Here is a 23,704-nt window from a genome sequence, read left to right as displayed (position 1 = left end):
CATACTAGTAGCAACACGGGATTGAGCGATGCTGCAAGAGAAGCAGTGGTAAGTACCTTCATTTGCTTTCCTTTAAATCTGCTAAAGCCATTGGCATAAAAGAAGAAAAAGTAGGAGCCTAAAGTGGCACCATCATTTTGAAGTTGTAATATTACATTAGTTAATATGTTACCTATGCATTGTGCTTATGAATCTCTATCGGTAGTAGGCTGAGGAAGACCTATGCATTACTTGTACTAAAATAATATCTTGGTTCTATAATTTAAGTCCTCTTCCTAGTGTTTACTCCTTGGTTTTCACAGGAAGCTATGGAAACTATACGAGCAGAACTTGTTGTTGTAATGTTTCCAAGGTCCTCTCCTATACCAGCTACAATACCTTTTCTTTGAAGAATGCTAGTATCAGGACAAGCTGCTCCAAACTTCGAGAACGGCTTGCTGCTCATTAGGAAAGTTCAGCTGTCCTCACCAAACAAGTGGATCAACTGAAGAGGAAGGTAGAAAACACTAATATGGAGTTTGATGAGTTCAAGAAACAGCAACAGGAGGAGTACAATAAGCTCCATGAGCATATCATGCTCTTAAGCGCTGGTAACTCTTAGTCTTGTTGATGCAGTGAACATGTGGTTTGTTTGCTGTTTTGATGTGAAATTTTGGTGGCTTGATATGTGAACTCTGTTAGTGGTTTGCTGTTGAGCTAAACTACTGTTATTTGATTCAGGTTCAATATAATTATGCATGTAGTCATTTTGTGCAGCAGTGTAGATCTGAAATTATTTTCTCTGATGTAATGATTGATGTGCACGTGGAAGATCCGGCACAGGCACATTGTCAAATAAGAATCTAACACGTGGACAAACCAGTGAATGACATGTGTAATAGCCACGACAGGGCACGTGGGCGAATACAAACAAAATACGTGGTACAAATCCATCCTACCATGTGGTCGAATCAGAAAAAGACACGTGGGTAGCTCAGGGCGTGACATGTGGCCCAATAAAATACCGACACATGGACATAGAGCATTGAGACACGTGGTCGAGTAAAAGAAAGACACGTGGGGTATTATGGTCACGCCACATGGTCCAATGAAGAAGTGACGCGTGACCCAACCGTAATACGACACGTGTGCCAATAGAAAACTGACATGTGGAACAACAGTGTCCTGACACGTGGTCCAGTAAGAGCCTGAAACGTGCAAGAACCAGAGATGGCCACATTGTGCAATAAGAATGTGACACGTACCCGAACCATCTCCAATGCAATCGGCTATAGCATGTACACGTGAAAAACATCTCCAACGGAAGCACCCACCAGCGTAGCTGCCCCCTGCCACGCATGCCAAAACAGTTCTATGACGGTCAGTTTTCGTCATAGATCTATCCACTTCTATGATGATTTTCTAGAATCGTCATAGAATTGCAAGAATGACGCGACTTCTATGACGAACCATTTTTCGTCATAAATTCGTCACAAAACTAAAATTATGATGAATTTGGCTTCTTCAATGACGAAAGTTATTCGTTATAGAAGTGGATATTTTTAGTAGTGTGAAGTCATGCTTCCACCGTCGTCTTCTCCACCACTTGTATATGTGTGAACATGTATTTCAAGTATTTTAAGTTGGTGGGCCGGTCCCAGCCACCACGTGACCAAAACCGAGCCATTGCGTCACAACTAAACACACTCTCCTAACTTGCGAGTATCAAGGAACAAAACCAACGCTGCTACTGCCCTTTCCTTGCCACTTCCGCTCGCCGTTAGTTTTTACTGGTGGTTGTTCTAGATATAAATAGTGTTGTTCGTACATGTATGGATCCAGATTCACCATCTAGATCTAAAACTATTCCCCATTCATGCATGTATGGATTCATAAATTATGAAATTGATGAAAATAATGGAAGGAACATGTGAGGCTATCTATTAATACAATAATCTGGGGACACAGACTTTGTTGAATATGGTGTTAGAATACCCAAATACCATGCATGCTTTCTCTCTCCATACACAAACCTAGATATAATTAGGCCACAAATTGGAAGGATTCATCCAAAAAGTTAACTAACCTTATTGAGTAACCTCCTTTAAAGAAACAAAGATCAAAACCATTCCTCTTGTATTTTGTAATTTTTGACCTCTAAGGACACCATCAATAGAAGGTGGCTCGGTCCATATAGTTCTTTGGGTTGGGGGGGGGGGGGGGGTTGTAAGCGTATTTAGAGTGCTATTTGTATATATGGACGGTACATTAAGAAAATCACCGGTGTAAACCTTTATACACTAGTAGTATCCTTAAAAACGCAGCAGACAATGCAGAGTCAATTAATGGATTTACATTGGTGGGCACTTAAGACAGCAGACAATACAGAGTTAACTTACACTAGCAGTAGAGTTAAGTTAACTACCAATGTAAATCATATATTTACACTAGCGGTTTTTTAAGGATACCACTAGTGCAGCTGTATCTACACTAACGGTTCATAGCCATAGGTCCACACATCTGTTTTTACTTGCAGCTACTCTTTATTAACTGCCTGTGAAAAAACCTAGGCGTCAGCAAAAATCGTATCCTGGTCGAAACGATATTGCTTCATATGCCAAATGTTTAACCAAGTCTTATACACAAATTTTAGCCTGGTGACTATCCTTACACACAGCACTGCGCAAACTACGCTCTCAGCTATTGATTCCTCTTTGGAAAAGGCATGCCACCTTATTTTGGGATTTGAGAATCAATATCCCTCCCTCCTGGTAGTTCTATTTATAGTTTTACACAGTCAAAAGCACAATTTTCCCCCCTTTCAAAACCATCTTCATTCCATTGCACGAGTGCGTATATCTACAGCAGTTCGGTAGAGAGGTGGTGAGCTGCCAGGACTAAGCCACTGCAGCGTGGGTCCCACCGCTCAGGAATTCAGGCAGATGGTGACTAGTAAAGTAAATTCATCTGCAGGTAACGAGCTCTGCCTCTGAGATGCTATTTTCGGCTTTTTTTTTTTTTGATAGTGCTATTTTCGGCTTTCATACAAGGCATACTCGTCTTTCTAGAATTATTGGTCTCCGTATGTTCTAAAGGGAGACATGTCCTTGTTTCTGAAGTCTGCAGTCTGATCATCTGATGGATACATGGAGGTAGCGTAAGCACCGTAGTAACAGTGTAGCACAAACACAGTCTAGGTAGCAACCCCCCGCCCCCCACCCCACCCACCCACCCACAAAAAAAAAAGTCTAGGTAGCCCTGCTCAACTACTACTGGTTATGGGGAAGGTTATCTAACATAGGAACATAAGATTTTACAGTAGCAGTAGCACAAGCAAAGTGTAAGCACTCAAGCAGCAATCCATAATCTGCATTTGACACCTGTGGTTGTGGGAATCTCCAGCAGTAAACACCTGGAAACATCCAAATGATATGTAGTACGCATGCATGCAAGAAGAATAGTTTGATGCATCTCAGACAGATGCTCTGAAGACTGAAGATTTTCCACGATTGGTGAACCCATAGCCACCAAACGCGCGCTAGTGCAAGGTTTGACCCATGCGTAGCAAGTTTTGCTGCAAAAACATAAAAAATACTGATCCTTTCAGCTTGCTTACTCCACCAACCACATGAGAGTTGGTTCATCTCCCTCTTGACTCGCTTCTCCATGTGCACCACGTAGCCTCGTCTCACTTTGCTACTCCTATATATATAAAGCCCATGCAGGGCCGGAAGCTTGCAACAGAAACATCAGCTGCTGCCAAGGAAACAGAACAGCTTGAGGACGATGGCCACAGGCGTATTGGGCTGCTTCAGGCCGGCATCGTTTGCCCTCTGCATTTTTTCATGTCTCCTCCTGGCCGGCGTGCCCTGGCTTGTGGTGGCGCAGGACCCGTCGAAGCTGAGCCTGGAATACTACTCCAAGACGTGCCCCGACGTGGAGCACGTCGTCCGGACGGAGATGGAGTGCGCGGTGCGTGCTGACACGCGCAACGCCGCGCTCATGCTCCGCCTCCATTTCCATGACTGCTTCGTTCAGGTCAGTTAACTAGTTCTCTCTGTTGTTCTTGCTTGGTTTACTTCACACACTGACCAATCTGCAGCTTTGTGCACCGTGCGTGCAAGCTGGTATCAGGCAATGCAGCAGCAGCAGCAGCAGCCCTTCTATTCCAATTTGTGCTGCAGCTGAACATGCATGCATTATGTGAATGAATCATTCTGAACGACGCGTACGACCGTCATCTTAACTTGCAGGGCTGCGACGGATCAGTGCTGCTCGACGACACGGCAACCGTGATCGGAGAGAAGCAGGCAGAGCAGAACGTCAACTCGCTGAAAGGTTTCGAGCTGGTCGACAAGATCAAGGAGAAGCTGGAAGCTGAGTGCCCTGGAACCGTTTCCTGCGCAGACCTGCTGGCGATTGCAGCTAGGGACGCGGTTGTGCTGGTAAACCAAACCACATCATATCTATCTACCCGGCCGATCTTATTTTATTTTGTGCCATGTGCAGTACACACCCTGTACTGTATCCATGCATGTTATACTACACATACAGAACTGACGACTGAAAACTATGTCTTGCAGGTTGGTGGGCCTTACTGGGATGTCCCTGTAGGAAGATTGGACTCCAAGAAGGCGAGCCTGGACCTGGCAAACAACGACATCCCCACTGCTCAGCAAGGCCTCCTCACGCTCATTGCCAAGTTCTGGGAGAAGGGCCTTGATGCCACTGACATGGTGGCCCTCGTCGGTATGCAGCTCCCTCCAATTCCTCTGCTAAAACCACCAGTCTTCAGGATTCCAACTCCTGCCTGACTAATATATAAATGTCTACCTCGTGCATATATATAGGATCCCACACGATCGGATTCGCCAGGTGCGCGAATTTCAGGGACAGAATCTACGGCGACTTCGAGCTGACGTCCAAGTACAACCCGTCGTCCGAGACGTACCTGAGCAAGCTCAAGGAGGTGTGCCCGCGGGACGACGGCGACGACAACATCAGCGCCATGGACAGCCACACCTCCGCGGTGTTCGACAACGCCTACTTCGAGACGCTCATCAAGGGCGAGGGACTCCTCAACTCCGACCAGGAGATGTGGTCCGGCATCGCCGGCTACTCGACCTCCGACACCGTCAACAAGTACTGGGCCGACCCGGAGGCCTTCTTCAAGCAGTTCTCCGACTCCATGGTGAAGATGGGCAACATCACAAACCCTGCCGGCGGCGAGGTCAGGAAGACCTGCAGATTTGTCAACACATAGGATATATGATAATAGGGTGCTCAAGACTGGAGGAGAAACCCGGTGGTTGTGGTTGTGGTTGTGGTTGTACTTGTACACCTGCCCCTTCTTTTGATGGTTTATTTATGGTGGTTAATTTGGAAAATAAATAACCCTTTGCTGAGGCTATATTGTATTATACATATATAGCATATTATATGTTATTGTGGCACTGTAAACTATGGTTGGCTGCTATGTGAAGATACGTACACATCTTGGTCCGTGTATGTCTGAATTCCACGGGTGATTTGATAGAGCTTTACTCTCTATTTTTGAGCTCTAATAACTCCTTCGTTCTCCGGTGAAATGATTCTACTTGATTTTGACGGCGGAGCAGGTGAAAAGTGATTTTGGTGGAAATTGAATAGAGAGCAGTGAGGAGCATATCCTTTTTTAGCTTCTAATGTAAATAAGAAAGTGATTCTATTCTGCTCTCCATCAGCTGTACGTAGTTTTGCTGTTTGGCTAAGAATAGTGATTGTCAAGGAGAATCCGATCTGAGAGCTCTACCAAATGGCTCCTACATGACCTATCGTGTGCACATCAGCGGTGTAGTATATTCATTCCCATGTGATTTTATAACGCCGCTTGTATTCATAAAAGTGCGGCACAAAAGCCAAACAAAACCCTTGGAGTTTTGAGACAAAATTTTCAGTGTATGAGTAAGTATTATTGTCTTACCTAAGAATGCAAGCGGATTTATCTCTAAACTCACAAATAGACTTAATTTTTAACAAGCCGATCCCTAATCTCACCTAATAACAAACCATTAAATATCTATACTAGCCGTACAAGGAAGTTCATACAATATACCTTTGCCACGATCATACGTGTATTATATCTCATAATATGTGTTTGGAGAAAAAAAACATTAACACAATGGATCAATCTTCCCAATCCACCACTACTACAAAACCGATTTTCACTTAGCATTTTCACGGGCGGCCTGTCCGCCTACCCATGCCATGAAGTCACTACAAATCAAAGATTTGAAGAGGTGGGTGTGATCCATGTCCGTGTAAATGGAACTCTAGAGGCGGGTGCCTAACAATGCCTGCCTCTAGAAATGGAACTCTAGAGGCAGGCGTCTAACAATGCCTGCCTCTGGAAATGGATTAAAAACACAAACAAAATGAACCTGTGGTTGAGGCTAGTCACTGAACCTGCTGAGTTCGTCGCCAAGCCCACTAAGCCAGTCAACTTACCTGCCAAGCCAATTGAGCTCGTCGAGTTCGCCGCCAAGCCTCGCAGATGTACACCCGTGCCATCTCCACCACAAATCGATCTGCCTGCCCCACCATCTCTGCCACATATCGAACCCGTCAGTTCACACTGCCTGCGCCATAGGTCAAAGCCATTCGTCTGTCTGTGCCTTCTCTACCATAGATCTACGAGAAGACAAAGAACGACAGAGGAAAAGGGCCATAGCTTAGCTTCTAGAGCGGATCTACGAGGAGAGAGTGAGAGGGGAGGAGGGCAGCGATATATCACCTCGGTGACGGTGGATCTAGATCACGAAGTTGGCGTACATGAGGATGGGGAGGAAGGAGAGGACCACGGCTACGCGAGCCACCCCTGACGCTGAGGTGGAGAAGACGAGATATGGGGAGTTGTGATCGAGTGTGCCCGGAACGGGAGAATAGTGGGAGGTGGCCGTTGTTGGGATATGAGGGGAGTATGGCTGTGGGGATGTGTTTGCTAGGATGCGGCTGGTTAGTGTTGGCACTTGTCGATGTCTTTATCGGCCTTAGGTTTGTTTTTTTACAAGCGGCGCTTTTACAGAGCCCATCTCTATAAAATTGAATTATAGAGACAGGCTTACAAAGACACCCCACTTAAGAAACCCATCTTTGTAAATCAATTTACAGAGACAAGTTTTATTGGGTTATCTCCTAAAATATGTTGTTGTCTTAAAATTGAGTAGATATTTTAGGAGACACTAAATTTTTTTGACCGTCTCCGAAAATAAATTTTATAGTAGTGCATAGGAGTATGAATCCTCGTGCTATCAATTGCTTTTACTGGAATCGTATTCTCTGTGTCGTGTCAAACCTGTGTCAAAGGGACGAATCTAATTCCGACCTCCGACCCTACTTCCACTCAGGTCTGTTGGGAATTTTCTAAGGATATTCGACGCCATTCTTTGAGTCATCATATATAATATGGTCAGGAAAAAAAAAGAGAATCTGCGGTGCACTAGACTGGATTTATATTTTTTGAAACGCAGACGTTTATATATCTGGACTGGACTGACAGATTTCAAGATTGATAAAATTGCTAAAGACGTCTCCCTGTCGTCACTGTACCTACTACCAATTGAGGTACTTAGGTGCTGTTTAAATTCAGAAAGTAAAGTTTAAGGATGTCACATCGGGTATCACATCAGGACGTCACATGGGAGTGTTCGGATAGTAATAATAAAACAAATTACAAAAGTCCTCAATAACCCGAGAGACGAATTTAGTAAGCATAATTAATCTATCATTAGCACATGTACTGTAGCACACCGTTGTCAAATCATGAACTAATTAGGCTTAATTAATCTATCATTAGCACATGTTACTGTAGCAAATCGTTGTCAAATCATAGACTAATTAGACTTAAAAAAATTCGTCTCACAAATTAGTTGTAATCTATGCAATTAGTTATTTTTTAGTCTATATTTAATACTTCATGTATGTGTTCAAACATCCGATGTGATAGGGAGTAAACTTTAGGGGTGGAACTAAACAAGGCCATACTTTGCTACTAGATTTATGCCTTGTTCGCTTGGCTCCATGACTGAAAGTACTGTTGGCTGATTTGTTGTAAGAGAAAAATATTGTTCGTTGACTGAAAAAATGCAACTCATAGTCCGAACGAAGGCGTTAATTATTATTGGAGCAGAGCAAACATATGTTTTTCTTGGTTGGGTATGATAAACTGCATTTACTACCAACTGTAACCAAGGATCCTAGCGATAAGTGAAAATGTTTGAGTGCACTAGTTTTCGGTGGCCGATCCGCTAATGATTTTTCATGAATATGTTTATCAACAATGCTTCCTGCAGGGCGTCTGTCCGTCTATCCGTTCGGACGATTCACACCGCCTGCACCACCCTCCCCCCGTCTGGATTTGCCCCGCGCCAGCCGCCCACCCGGATTCACCTTGCCTGCTGCGGCCGTCTCATCTGCTTGACACAGTCGCCTCCACTGTGACAGTTCGCCGTGTGGGCGCCTCTACCACGCCAGTTCGCCGCGCCGTTCGTCCGAATTCACTCCATCAGCAAGGAGATGTTTCACTAAAAGCGCATATTGCAAATGTATGTTTCAAGTGTTTCAGATATTTCAGAGGCACTACACCACAACACTAATATAGTGTCATACGTGTGTCGTTATAAGTTCACTAATACCGTTGAATTGTTAGTCGGTATAGCTGGCCCACAGATTAAGTGTCGGTAAATGTACCTTTTGCGTTGAACTATCTGTCGGTATAAATATTTGGCTGTATAGTTGAACCGTCGGTCGGAATAGATAAACAAAACGGACGAACCTTCGGTCGGTATAGAGTGGTGCGCTCTCTGAAAAAGAGAAAAAGGCTCGTTCGTGGGAAGATAAAGATGGGCCTTCACGCCAGCAGCCCAACTCAACACCCAACTCCCTCAACCCTAACCCCCACGTCTAGACTCCCCCCTCTCTCTCCCAATCTTCCAAAGCCGCCGCCCTACACTTCTCCTCTCCGTCTCTTCTCTCGCCTCAACACCGCCGCCGCCGCCGCCTGTAGATCGAGATTCGCCCAGCGCCACCGCGAAGGATCGAGATCGATCCAGCGCTGCCGCATAGACCTTGAGATCTTGCCGATGCCGTCTACCACTCCTCCCTTCCGAAGGCGATGGCTGTTGGATCCTATAGCCGGGCGGGATTCAAGGATGAACCGACGGATCCAGGGTGGGCGTCCAGAACCGCGACTTGCCATCTGCTCCTGCTACTTTGGAGGTACGTGAATCATTCGCGTTCTGCTCCGTCGTGGGCTCTTCTTGTAGGATTGGACCATGGAGACGACATGATTCTTTGGGGCTCAGGTGGGGTCCGCCGTCGTCACGTTGGAAGCGCCTGTGGAGCAGTAGCAGCAAGCAGATCTTGGTGCCCTGGCGTTGCGGCTGCAGGCGCGAGTCTACAGGCACGGGTGGCCGGCATACGGACCCTGGATCTAGCACGCATGGGACTCGCCTGGCTGTCTCCTCTTCGGCGTGGTCGGCGCTCTCAAGCTTTGCCGGCGATGACGAATTGTTGGTGTGCTGCTCTGTGGTGAGGCTGAGCGGAAGCTCTATTTAATTCCTACAGTAGTTGTTTTGTATACACGTAATACAGTTAGTGCATGTGCATAGTTGTTTTTTAATACATGTAATACAGTTAGCTCTGTTCCTTTAATTCCTACAGCCGAGCCAATGGAAACTATTTTGTTTTCCAAAGGTGTCTACTTCATTTCTGTGGTATGGTACTTTGCTTATGGTCTGTCTATAAACACAATAGCTTAGTTTAAGATGAGGTCTGAATGAGCCCAGTGTTCCTATTGTGGAACAACACCCTGAGATTTTTGCACCACATTGGTATTACTGTTTTTCCATTTTATCCATTGACTTGACAACTTTAGATAGAAATAGCAAAGGGCACTCGGTTCTATCATTGCATTGCAAGGGAAGTGACATTGTCCAAGGTTGACATATTTTCTTCCATCACTGCTATCCACATTTGCTAAGCACTAAATTGATGTGGCTGCTAAATCCAGTACCTGTATTTGAAATTTTGTCCATGTATGTGTTATAGATAACCATATCCTCTAATTTTGTTTAACATAATTAACCCGCTTCCATCGACTACTGCAGCACCAGAGTTTTTTTATGCATAGTGATTGATAAGTTTGCTCAGAGATAAAATCGCTTCTAGATCATACTCACATAAAAAACCTCCAGCTAAATCAAACATAGCCTTCCATGCATGTTTCCCTGTCAATACCTGGAGCCTAGCCACTTCAAGTTATAGCATGTTCTGTTACTTGTCACATCATTAACTACTAATTATTCTGTGTATATGAGCATTGTTCCTAGCTCTGCACCTGACACATATCAAAGTTTGAAGGATATTTTTCTGCACTGTTTGAAGGATATTTTTATTCATTTTTCAGGTGTGGAGAAGGGGAAAGAAACATGGACAATCTGTTTATTGCAAGCTGAGGTAAAGTTCAGTATTGTGGTTCTATTAGTGTTTGATCCGCTGCTACCTATGTGTTTGATCTGCTGCTGCCTTCATGTTTGGTACTGCTGCGTGCTGCTGCTCTCTGCGTGTGTTCATATGAATCATATGATTCTTCCTCTAGTACAAGGCAGGATCTTTGGTACACATACTGCTGCTTGTGTGTTCATATGATTGTTCCTCCTGTACAGCTGCACTATTTGAAAAAACGAGGGTATACATCCTGTGAAACTGCTAGTTATGGTGCTCTCATAAACGTGTGTGTTTTTGGCACTGCATATTTAGTATTTACACGCTGATGGTTATTTTATTAGTTATATCAGCATGTATAGGCTATGTTTAATTCATCATCTTATATGTTAACCTCCAGTGCCAGCCCATATACTAAATCTGTATATTGCTTTGAGTTCGGTACTATCAGTTTACTTATTTATTTCATTTACAATGGTTTGCAACATTGAACTTTCTTTTTTATGAAATTTGGCTATTAATTTTAGAGAACCTCTTGGAGTTGATCTTATTGGCTGTCTTTCTCCAACTTTGGTAAAAATTGTCGCTAATTGGATATTCATATTGCATTTCAGCCATCCTACAAGGCCTAGGCAGCGTACCTGATGGTGTCGACAAGTTAAAAGGGCTCATCGAAGCTGTGTTTTGTTTTGAACCTATTAGAGACAAGACTCTGAGCTCACTGTTAGTCAAATTTGAGCAGTGAGCTTTAGGTGTTAGTGAGCTAAGCTTTTGGTTACAAGTGGTGGATGTATGACTTTTGGTCACATGAGGTAGATGTAGGGATGTTGATGGCTTGCTCATGCACAAACTTCATGTTTGCGAGCTTCTAATCTATTTTGTACTTATGAACTTGAATCTGACCGACCTTACATTGGGCTACTCATATATGAATGAATCAGTTATGGTTAATATATCTTGTAATGAATGTGTGTGCATTGATAATAGATTATTTTTGGGTTATTATGTACCGCTGATTAGCAACATATATATTGTCTCTATGTGAATGATTCGCGTTGGATTGTTAGTTGCTAAAAGTATTTATAGCTTCAAACTATGTGTCGGTATATGTACCCCCTAAGGCGTCAGACTGTCGGTCGCTAAAAACTTGTCGGTCGGCGTAGGCTATACCGACGCCACTTTCAGCGGCTGCAAGTAAGTGTCGGCATAGATCTATACCGACCGACGGAGCGTCGCTATATCGACCTATACCGACCGACGGTACGTCCCTAGTCTGGGGCTGTGGTGTAGTGAGGTACGTTACAAGTGTTTCAAATAGACATTGCAAAAGTAGATCCTGAATGTTGCATATGTTGCAATGGCTATAAATGAATGTTGCAAGTGTTCTGTTCAAAATGTTTCATCTATTTCAGACGTATGTTGCAAGTGTTTTATCCGGATGTTGCAGGTATTATATATATATGTTGCAAGTGTATGTTCCAAATGTTTCAACCGTTTTAGACGTATGTTGCAAGTGTATATTGCAAGTGTACTCTTGGATGGGATGGCCAGAGTCACGTGGCGCGCATCCGCAGGCGGAGCGAAATGGAGAAGGCGGGACGCTCCCTGCATACGTGCGCAAAACAGAGTAGGCGCGACGTTCGGCGCTAGCTCTACCGAGATGTTTTTTATTCGTAGCGTAGGTCTGTTTTACCATTAGGGTTTGTCTTACTGCATTTATATTTGTATCCATCTCAATTCACATATTTTGAGTTGGATTGAGGTGTAAATGATGATCGAGGTGGATACAAGTAAATCAAAATGTTCTAACATTAAAATTGTGCAGGTCTTTACACGAAGGAGTCGCTCATAGAATGTGAATTCAGCACCAGTGCAAGGAAGAACCTGAGGCAACCGATTGACGAAAAAAATAAAGCTGGAGAACATATTCTGGGAGAAGGCAGGAGCACTGCATAATCATTAGGGATTAGGCTACGCGATGCAGTGGGTTTACAAAATAAAATACTCGCCGGGCCAGAAGACAACAAGGCTGTCCAAGACATTGTCCAACTAGGATCTGATAATCATCTGGCTTGACGCCCAGTACAATCCTGCTCCTTAGTCCTTACTCGCACAGCAGATCAGAGGATTGCTCCCAATTTATGCTGCAAAAAGAAAACGACTAACCTTAAATTCTTCTAAACCTTTGGTGGTGATCTTCGGGGGCGTGGAATGAAATCTAACAAGTGCCATACATATAGGAAGGAAAAGGAAGATGATGCAGGCGACCGTGGAACCAACTGCAACTACAAACTTGTGGCTTTTAGTCTTAGCCGTTGGTAGACTAGCCTGCGAGGACGCAGTCCCGGAACTGGAACAGTCTTTCCCTGTATTCTCACCTCAGATGAGAGGATTCCCGACAACGCTGCAAGAGAACCATGAGTAGAAAAAGATTTAAATCTAAAACTTTGTACTAGCTGTGCCAATGTGCCATGCATGCTTCATGGGTGAAAATCTCAGAGAGGAACAGGATTAACAGCCTTACTAGAGTGTCCCGGTAAACGATCTCAGGTATCGGTCCGCTCAAGTTATTATAGGACAAGTCTCTGGAAGACACAAGCGCAAGCACACCGAGTACAAATTAAACCAAAACGCTGCAGCTACCTAAAGAACGCAACAAGATAGAATTGGCATATGCAACAGCGCTCACTCACAAGTACTGGAGGCTTTCAAGGTGGAACACAGAGGAAGGGATTTCACCATACAAGTGGTTGCTGGAGAGATCGAGTTTCTTGAGCCCCCTAAGCTTGCCAATCTCTGCAGGGATTGTCTCAGTTATGTTGTTGTCCGACAGCACACTGTGGAACAGATGGATACAATTACTGTAAACCTCACAGTCACAGTCAGAAAGGGGAAAAGGAACACAACTGGACACAAAGGCTACCATCTACCGTATGCATGAGAACTGATAGGAAGGAACACAACACTCACAGAGACTTGAGACTGGTCAAGTTTCCTATGCTTGGTGAGAAGCGTCCTGAGAGATTCCGACTTGGAGCTTTCCTGCCAAGATACCACGTAACAGCCATGCATGGGGAGAACTTCACTGATGGTAAAATTAACTGATACTACCAAGCTGGCAACAAACTGAGAGGAAACTAAAGGGGTGCAGCACTGCAGCTCGCTTACAGACTGACGACAAGATTGTCATTTGAGCAGGTGACAAAGGCATAGGTGCAGGGATTCACTTGCACAGGATTCAAGTCCCTGAGCAATCCATGGGGATCCTCGAGGAGGTTCCTCATCGACTGCAGAGCTAGCACTGGATTACCCAATATCAAAGAAGTCGGTACACACCGATGCAACAGCAAAACAAACAGAAACATGCACTACTAGAAAACTACGTGGCGACAGAGACTTCGGCGGAGTGGAGGACCTTCATCGTTCCCCCAACCCGAGGGATCGGCGCTTGACGACGAAGCGATGAGCACCAGCAGGAACAGTGGTAGGGAGGGAGAAGACACCGCCATTGCCAAAGGCAGACGAGTCAGCAGCGTACGTACCCAGGGAGTCGCGGGTACGGCTTCCTTCTGCGTGTCATATAGCCTATGGCTACGAGGGCTTTGGTCTTCTCGGTATGGAGAGAGAACGAAATAGTTTTCCGCTTTTTGGAACCCAACACGCGTACTTTCACCGCCCTAAGAACGCGCACAATGCAAGAATTCCAATGCCATAAAATAAAGCGACATCATGTCTATTTTTCTTTAATAATATAGGGGGTGTTATGGGTTTGCTCTGATATCATGTTTATACTGTCTTATTAAATGGTTCGGTTTGATTGCTTTCTCTTTGCATATAATGCACACAACTCTAGTTTCTGGTTGGACTGGATCGATGAATTTATATGAATTAGTGGCTTTTTATCTCGCTGGACCTGTTTCAGATCCAATGCGTCACTACCGGAGACTGTGTATTTACCGAGTGCCCCGACAATTACCGAGTGTCAAAAGTCGGGGCACTCGGAAAAAATTACTTACCGAGTGCCAACACTCGGAAAACATAAACACCCGGTAGTCAACCGCTTTACCGAGTCAGAACACTCGGTATATTCAGACACTCGGTAAAACTACAATTTTACCGACGGGGTGCACTCGGTAAAAACGGTCACTCGGTATTAACGTGCCACGTCACCTAGGACAGCAACCGTGCCCAGACGGCGTCCAGGCATGACATGTTTACCGAGTGTTATGCAAACATGAAAATTTTACCGAGTGTTGGGCCAATACACTCGGTAAACACTATCTTTTACCGAGTGTATTGGCCAAACACTCAGTAAAATTCAACCAAATTTCTTGTTTTTCCCTTCATTCTTTTTCCTCTATCCACATATGATATTTAGTACTCCATTCCAAAATATGGTGTTTATTTCGATTTATTTACTATATTTCACAAAATTTTCATTCTTTATGAAAATTAGGAACATATCGTGTGAATTTAATTGTAATAATTAAAATCGAACTCGATAAATCACAAGATTGGAAGAATTAACATTGAAGCATACATCTATGTTATAGAAAAAATTTCATAACGTTTTGGAAGTATTTTTACATTCGTCGCTGCCGAACCAGTACATCTCCCAAAGAGACGCTAAACATTCACAATGACGAGTATGATTTCTATTAAGAGTGAAATTCAACATTGTGATTTGAACTAGGAATTTTTTAGATAGTAAATAGATGACATGAAATAGTTCATGTGAAAGTTTGGTGAATTTTAGGATTAAATTGGCATTTTTTTCTTTTTTGTTTTGCATGAAATAATGGATACTTTTACCGAGTGTGACCTCAAACACTCGGTAAAGGTTAGCCACGGCCCACCTGTCTGCCACAGTGGGCTGCCATGCTTCTGTTTACCGAGTGCCGTAGATCTGGGCACTCGGTAAACATGTACCAGGCTTATGTTGACCGAGTGCCGTAGATCTGCGCACTCGGTAAACCTGTACCAGGCCCACATGTCATTGGGCTGCGGTACTTGAGTTTACCGAGTGCCGTACATCTAGGCACTCGGTAAACTCAAGCATTCAACACAGCCGTTTCTCCCTCAAATCGTGCACAGACACGCACACACACACCGCACACGCCTCCCCACCGCCGCGGCCGCCTCCTCCCCTCCACCACCGCCGCCACCGGGCGGTCCCCCATAGCCGCCGCCACCGGAGAGACGGAGAGAGAGAGAGAGACGGAGAGAGAGACAGCGGCACCGGCGCACCGGACGACGATCCCCTCCGCCGACGCCGCCCCGTGCTCCCTCCTTCGCTCCCGTTCCCGCGAGGTGGGGTGGGGTGGGCCCCAGCAGCAACGGCGACGGCGAGCACTCTCTCCCCTCCACCACCGCCGCCACCGGGCGGTCCCCCACAGCCGCCGCCACCGGGGGAGGGCGGTCACCCGCCGCCACCGCGGGACTGCCGCCGCCGCGGCCGCCTCCTCCCCTCCAAGCTCCGGACCTGCTCATCTGCTGACTGAAGCATTGCTCTCAAACGCTCGGTAATTTCCTTGCAATCGTACAATAGATCCCTTGCTTTTGATAAAACTTGGCCCATTGCTTTGATTCTATCCGAAGCACTGCAAATTAGAGAAGAGATAAATCAGTAGAGAAAGAGAAAATAGTATCACTGAAAATTAGGCCCAAAAACAGTTCGAGCAGGCACCACCTCTTGGGAAGTTCGGCATCAGCAGTAGCTTCCCCAAGGGAGCGCTGACTTTCCTTGAGCCTTGCAAGCAGCTCCTGATAGAGATCAAGCTTGTCTCTCGATTTGGCAAGAACAGAATATATTCTGGCCATGATCATTTGATCTCGCATCAGCCGAACCTAAGTTACTCTGATCATCATCAATCATAAGAAATGACATCAAAGAGTCTGATCATCTTCCTAATACTCTACACAATCTCACCTACAATCAAATTCTTCGAACCTAAGTTACTTAACATGTCATTGCTGTCTGGACTGCTTTCCCTGCTAACTGAGACATATTGAACTAATCAAATTATCAATTGAGTGTCAAGCAGTGCATAGCATTGTCCCCTCTATGTATGGAAGTGGGTAAGAGAGAATTGTTGTTGGAGATCACCTTTGGTTTTGGTATACATCTTGAGAATAGCATCCAGTGGTAGATCTGCTTCTGCCTCTAAAGCAGCTAGTTCTTCATTCCGCTCAGCTTCGGTGATCTGAGCTTCATCCTCATCGATTGTGTGCTCATCATCTTCCTGCAACATTCACACATACAAGTACGATTCATGTGAACAACGGTTTCAAAAAAGACAACAAACATTCCATTCTAATACTTTTATGCAGCCTACTACAAAATTGACTAGAGTTAACAGTATGTCACTAGAGTTAACAGTATGTCAAAAAAATCTATCACCAACTTTTGCTGGTCTCAACAATAATTGATAAATGAAAATATATTTGATGCCATGTAACAGTACAATATTAAGTATATACTATATATAGTGAAACAAAACAGAGGAAAAAACATATGGATGGTAATAGCCTCAAAGAAAAGGATCCTTCTCAAATTAACAAAGACAATAATGTGCCCTGATACATAGAATTCCTTACATTTACTTTCTGAGTAACAAAAGAAAAACTGAATTAGGTAACTGAAATGGCTTACTGGCTCTTCATCCAAGGAGCTCTCATAATCATCATCGACTTCCATATTATCTGCAAATAGAAATTGTTTAAACCAAGAGAACGAAAATAAGGTCTTGACACATGCAAAATACATCACTATGCTACAAACCAAGATCACCAGAACTTAAAAGCATTACAGAAATTAACCATAGCTAACATTTCATAGATAAGCAGCTTGCTGCAGTACCCCTTCCTGCAGCTACTGTTCAATTACGAAAGGAAAGCAGCAGCAGCAGGGTTGTGGCTGCCAGAGTAGCAGCAGCGAGCAGAGCCGAGATATATGACAGAACAGTGTCTACAAGTCATCCAATTAATCATGATTAATCAGCCTAATTGGTCCCTTTAAGTCAACTAGGGACACCGAGGCGACTAGCTTGACTAGAAACTTGACTAGGTTTCCAGTCATCCGACTAGGAGGAGGATGGGGCTGGATGCTGTGACTGCCTGTCCTTTCACGGGCCTGCTCAACTGGGCTTAGAGGTGTGGGCTACGGGCTGCCAGTTTGGCCTCTTCAGGTTAGCATAAGTGTGCCCAGACTCCAGCAACCTTAGGTAAAATCTCATCATCCAATCTAGCAAACATCTTCTATGTGAATCGACCAAGAACATGAATGTCTCTTTATCATCTCATATGGTTTTTCTCTAGCACTACTACTCTATTGCTCTAAACTGCAATATCGTCTATATGTTAGGATGGATGACCGTCAGTGGATGTACACGGGCTATCAGAAGAGGGGTCAATACACAAATGAATGGATTGAGAAGGCCAATGATTTCATGACGAAGGCATTTGCAAACGGACGGCGACATGCCTGGTGTCCCTGTAGGAAGTGTAAGAACAAGGCAATGAAAACATATGAGGAGATGAGTAAAGATCTTGTCAACAATGGATTTGTAGAGAACTATACCCGGTGGACCATGCATGGTGAACGCCATCGTGCGAGAGAAGAGGTCGTGAGACAACGGATCGAGGAGTTTGATTCTGAAGCCGGGGTGGCAGAAATGTTAAATCCTGGGTCTTCTGTGCAGGGCAAACTACCCCGGGATGGTGAGGATCGATGGTGTTGTGCAGCCCGCCATGAAGTGGTCCCACTGGCACGCCGCCAGCGATCAGACTGATCGAGCTGGCAGGTGTTATAACAGCAAGGCCGACCGGGTGATGAAAGAGCTGTGGGTACGTGTTCATCGCACTATGCTGATAATAACATCACATTAATTGTATATTACTGGCTGTATTTGCTTGTAGGATTACTACACCTTGGCGGAGGGAGTACGTAGGGAGGACGCGGATGACGTGGTGAACAGAGTCTGTGTTCACCGAGTGCAGGACCTCTTCTACGAGACAAAGCTCCTGTGCAGAAGAATTTACCATGCCCGCAGAGGAAACAGAGTCACCAGAGCGCAGGCAGTGCACCTGCCCCTAACTAAGGAGCAATACTTGACGGTAAACATGAGATTACATCGTCTGTGATTAATTGCACTGAAATTGATTTATGATTTGTCATGTGCTCGTGTACGTGCAGGTGCCTCCTGCTTGGTGTGCGGGGATGGACAACTGCTGGGAGGCCATTGTGGACACGTGGTTGAGTGAGGAGTACGAGCAATATCACGCCGTACGCTCACGTTGCCGTGCGATGATGCAGGGTTCCTCGCACAAACAAGGGCCCACTACCCTCAAGGAATATGCAGCCAGATATGTACGCGGATTTCATTTCGTTGTTGCTACGCTAACTTCTGAATGCATAATATCTTATTGTTGTGCTTCTTCCTGCAGACGTGGTTCCACCCCGGCCAGGAGTGCGCCTCGTTCAAGGCATATGCCTTGGCACACAAGGGCAAGGCAAAGGACCCCGACCTCGTCTACAACCCGGAGGACCCGCCCGAGGCATACAGTAACCTGAGCGTGCACAGTCGCCTCAGCGAGTACACGGCGATGGCGAGAGAGATCCATGGGCCAGAATTTGATCCGAGCACCGCTGACCTCGAGGGTGACATCGTCATGAGGTTGGGACCAGGTAAGCCACACGGGAGGTACTATATGGGCAACAGCACCATAGACACGGCCAACACTCAGACACTCGCCCAGATTAGAGCCCGGAGCACGAGTTCGAGCCCGGCCATACGCCCACGCTCACAGCCCCAGGTGGTAGCACTCCAGGTTAGTTCTGTTGCATTCGTTGTCCATTCATTTTCTACCCGTTCTTTATTTGCATTCTAACTATGTGATAAATAATTGTAGGCCCAGATTGAAGCCCTGTAGGAGTCACAGCAGGCCTCACAGAGCCAGTTTCAGGCCCTCCAGCTATCGCACCAGGCCGAGTTGGCACAGGAGAGGGCACGAGTGCAGGCCCAGCTTGAGGCCTTCCAGCAGTCGCAGAAGGCCTGGTACGAGTACATGGCCAGCTTTTCTCAGAGCATGGGCCAGCCTCCACCGCCTCCGCCGCCGCCGATGATACCGTTGGTGCCTCCACCTCCGCGCGACGGCACTCCTGTGAGTCACTCTTCATCTTGAAAGGCTTTTTCAGTTCAGATTGTGCTATAGTCAACACTATCATGTTAGAACCTAGAAGAGAGTAGGATACATACATGTATAAGTTAGATTATTAGTAATATTGTTCAGACCTTGAAAGGCATCATGTTAGGTTCTACATGAGTACATAGGTGTTTGCCCAATTCATGTTCAGTCTACTCGACCATGTGTGATGATATCTTGCACATAGAGGAGACCTAAACAGCAACTAACTTGATATGTGTTATCTATTATATGCCTATATATTGATGTCACTGTTAACTGGTCTTTCGAAGGAATATTTGAATTTGGCATACTACCTTATGATTAATTGACAAATATGTTTATTTTCTTTTGCTCCCTCATTCCAGGGACCTTCTACAGCTGGATCGAACAACGATCAAGACTTGGACTTGTCTCCGTTTCTCGGTAGGGCTCCGACCATGTGACAGGACCATGTTTCACTTGTTTGTATGTTGAACTTAGAAGTGGGTTGAACTTTGTGGACTTTGGACATGTTGATGGTGTTTGTGGACTTTGCATTGTGCTTGTGACATTTGTTGTAGCTATATGTTGGTTATAATGAGTGGATGTGACATTTGTGGACATATATGTGATATATATTGTCTATCTGTTGGTAACTGTGATATTCTGTTATAATTGTTGTTAATTGTGGCTGGATATGCACTGAAACAAACAAAAAAAATACTGTGGACAAGTTTTACCGAGTGTTACACTCGGTAACGGTCATGTTTACCGAGTGTTACACTCGGTAAAACAGAGAACAGAACCAAATTGGTTCTGATTCTGTTAATTTTGCCGAGTGGTGCCATTTTTTACCGAGTGCCACGACCCCACTCGGATATATGTGCCATTTTTTACCGGGTATCACACTCGGTTAACGAGTTACATGTTTACCGAGTGTTACTGGTACACTCGGTAAACTATATTAGGGAAAAATATTTGCGGAATTGTTTTAATCATGAAAATGGTTATCTGTTTACCGAGTGCTATGTCTAACACTCGGTAAACGACGCCGTTAACGGCGAGCTTGGGGACTGACGACCGTCACGTCGTAGTTGTTTACCGAGTGCCGGCGTAGCACTCGGTAAGATTTATTCTCCGAGTGCCCCGTTAGTTGACACTCGGTAAACTAACTTTACCGAGTCGTTGTTTACCGAGTCATGTTTACCGAGTGTGGCACTCGGTAAACAATTTACCGAGTGTTTCTCCATATTTGCCGAGTGTTTATCACACTCGGTAATTAATCAGTATCCCGTAGTGCGTGGAGCCAAGATATGTCCATCATCGTTGGTAGATTTTGCATTGGATAAAGTCATTATAGATGTATTGTTGTCAACAAGAATGTCATCTACCACTACTATACTAGCTACTACAGTATTCAACCGTAGAGAGGCCTGGGATGCCTCTATAGTAGCTAGAGGTTGTTCTATCAGCCGCCTCTACTTTTCTGCCTTTACAAATCAGAGGTGGGTGCCCCATCGCCTCTAGTAATTTGATTTGAAGAGGTAGCTGGAATATATTTCCAAAGATGGCTGGAATCCACATCCGCCTCTACAAATAATTTTTATGGAGGCAGCCGGTAAACCACAGCCACCTCTGTTGGCCCCGTTCGCTTCGCTGAAAAAATAAGCCGAAACACTGTTCCGGCCGATTTGTTGTGGGAGAAAAACATTGTTCCGGCTGAAAAAACAAGCTGAAAAGTACGGATTATAAGATAAGCGAACAGGGCCATTGTGCAACACTGGCAAAGCCCCGAACACTCTCAGCAAGTCAGCAGAAACATATATATAAATGCAGACACTATTGTAGAGACATATATACATACAAACACCATTCTAAACAATAGACACCATTGCAGAGACATATATATATATACATAGATAATAGATGGATGTAGTCATTGGGGATTATGTCTATGAGCTACAATTCAGAATGGAGAAAGATATGCCCGATCGTGAGTCCCAAGTCATTGACATGGACTCTACCATGGACGAGGATAAAGCCCCAGAGGAGAAAGAGCCGGAGAATATAGATCATGATGGTAGAAAGATGGAAGACCCGCCAGCTGGTCAAACATCTGAAAAGCAGCCTAATAACACAGTTGCAACGAGTGGACAACACATGAGTAAGGCTGCAACAGGTATACCTCTTGAGCAGCACGTGGACTTGGCAATGGGGACTCAGCATGTCCTTGCAGAGGACGCTGGGATCCAGCAGGTTTCTACAGGCGCTGTAGAGGAACCATTTCATCATGTTGATCTGGAAGGCACAGGGTTCTGACTCTGCTAGGAAGAGTAATGTAGTTAAGCCGGTGGTGTTACTCACGCAGACTGGGATAACTCCATGTGGATCTGCACAGTGGAAAGCTAGTTTGATGCAATCCAAGATTGACTCTGGTCTTCTGAATAAGACTAAAGCACTGAGTGGTGGGGTAGTGTCACCAGTGAGAGCTAGTAAAAGGAATGCGCCTATTTCGGAGCAAGACTCGTTGGAAAAGGCAACGAAGTTAAAGGCGTGTAGGAACATGGATTCTTCTTCTATCAAAGGTAAAGAACTACCACTTTCTTTTGATGTTTTTGATGATTCATCCTTACTAGCTTCTACTAGCACACTAGGCATATCACTTGGGGGTAATGAACAGGAAGCTGCTCTTTCTATGCAACTTCTTAGAGACATAGAATCTCGTAGAATGTCTGAGAGTAAATGTTTACATGTAAAGTCTAATTCTTTGTTAGGTGATGCTTCTTCTGTTTGTTCGCTAGATGAGAACCTAGATTTAGATGCTTTAAACCTCATTTGTTCTGAAATCTCTGAAGACCTAGGTGATGGGGGTTGTGACCCTATATGTCTACAGACCCCTATATCACATCTCAAGAAGTCTAGGTCCAAAAACAAAAAGAAAAAATTAAAAAAACCACTCGAGATGAAAGGAATTTTCTGGAATAGCAACGGTTTTGTGGACAAAAAAAAATAGATTCCTTTCTGATTTAACAAAAGAAAAGAACCTAGACTTTATAGCTGTATCGGAAACCGGGAGAGCCAATTTTCCGCAGTCCACCTTGAATAATATCTGCGCTGGCAGAGATTTTCTTTGGCACGGCATGGCTCCAAGGGGTCGGTCCGGTGGCATGATTCTAGGGGTAAACCTTTTAACCTTTGACGTTGGACAAATAGAAGGAGACTTTTTTATTCGGTTTATGTTGAGACACAAAGAGGATGATTTCAAGTTCAATTTAATCTCAGTGTATGGCCCAGCTCAAGTGGATTTCAAATCACAATTTTTATCCGAATTAGTCCGAGTATGTTCAAAAGAAACATTACCTGTTATTATAGGTGGTGATTTTAACATTATTCGTAGACCGGATGAGAAAAATAATGACAATTATAATGATAGATGGCCTTTTCTTTTCAATGCTGTAATAGATACGTTAAACCTCAGAGAATTAGAAATGGCAGGAAGAAAGTTTACTTTGGCTAATCACTTACAAAATCAGACCTTTGAGAAATTAGATAGGATTCTTGTTTGTACGGATTTTGAGTCCAAGTATCCGGTTACAAGTGTCCAAGCTTTGAGCAGAGAGATTTCTGACCACACTCCACTATTATGTAGCACAAATTGTCCATCTCCGGCTTACCAGCCACAGTTCAAGTTTGAACTAGGATGGTTGCTCAGGGATGGATTTTGCGACATGGTGAGAGATGTTTGGCATAGTGTGCCTGTCGAGGGCAGCCCCCTAGAGAGGTGGCAAGCGAAGATCAGAAGGCTTCGCCAGTACCTTAGAGGATGGGCAAAAAATGTGAGTGGTGCCTACAAGAAAGAAAAGGAAACTTTGTTAAACAAACTCGATGAGCTAGATAAAAAGGCAGAAAACTCTTTGCTCGATGAGTCGGAATTAAATTTAAAACATGTGTTAAGCGAAAGACTTGCTGAATTACTTCGCGAAGAGGAACTTAAATGGTACCAAAGGGCAAAGGTTAAGCATCTACTGGAGGGTGATGCTAATACAAAATATTACCATTTATTGGCTAACGGAAGACA

At 44.6% G+C, this 23,704-nt stretch overlaps 1 protein-coding gene and 1 pseudogene across 1 annotated transcript; one reads left to right on the top strand and one right to left on the bottom strand.

Annotated features, from left to right (window-relative positions):
- The first annotated feature begins 3,733 nt into the window (after positions 1-3,733).
- On the top strand, positions 3,734-5,442 carry LOC136529326 (peroxidase 11-like). Its single transcript, XM_066522405.1, has 4 exons — positions 3,734-4,017; positions 4,233-4,424; positions 4,563-4,728; positions 4,830-5,442. Exons 1-4 carry the CDS (start codon positions 3,766-3,768, stop codon positions 5,240-5,242), a joined length of 1,023 nt encoding a protein of 340 aa, XP_066378502.1. The 5' UTR covers positions 3,734-3,765; the 3' UTR covers positions 5,243-5,442.
- A 6,822-nt stretch (positions 5,443-12,264) lies between these two features.
- Positions 12,265-14,087, bottom strand: LOC136529400 (LRR receptor kinase SERL2-like; annotated as a pseudogene).
- Positions 14,088-23,704: the final 9,617 nt, after the last annotated feature.

Source organism: Miscanthus floridulus, chromosome 19 (assembly GCF_019320115.1).
Source record: "Miscanthus floridulus cultivar M001 chromosome 19, ASM1932011v1, whole genome shotgun sequence".
NCBI classification, from domain to species: Eukaryota; Viridiplantae; Streptophyta; class Magnoliopsida; order Poales; family Poaceae; genus Miscanthus; species Miscanthus floridulus.
This window is presented reverse-complemented; position numbering and strand designations above follow the sequence as displayed.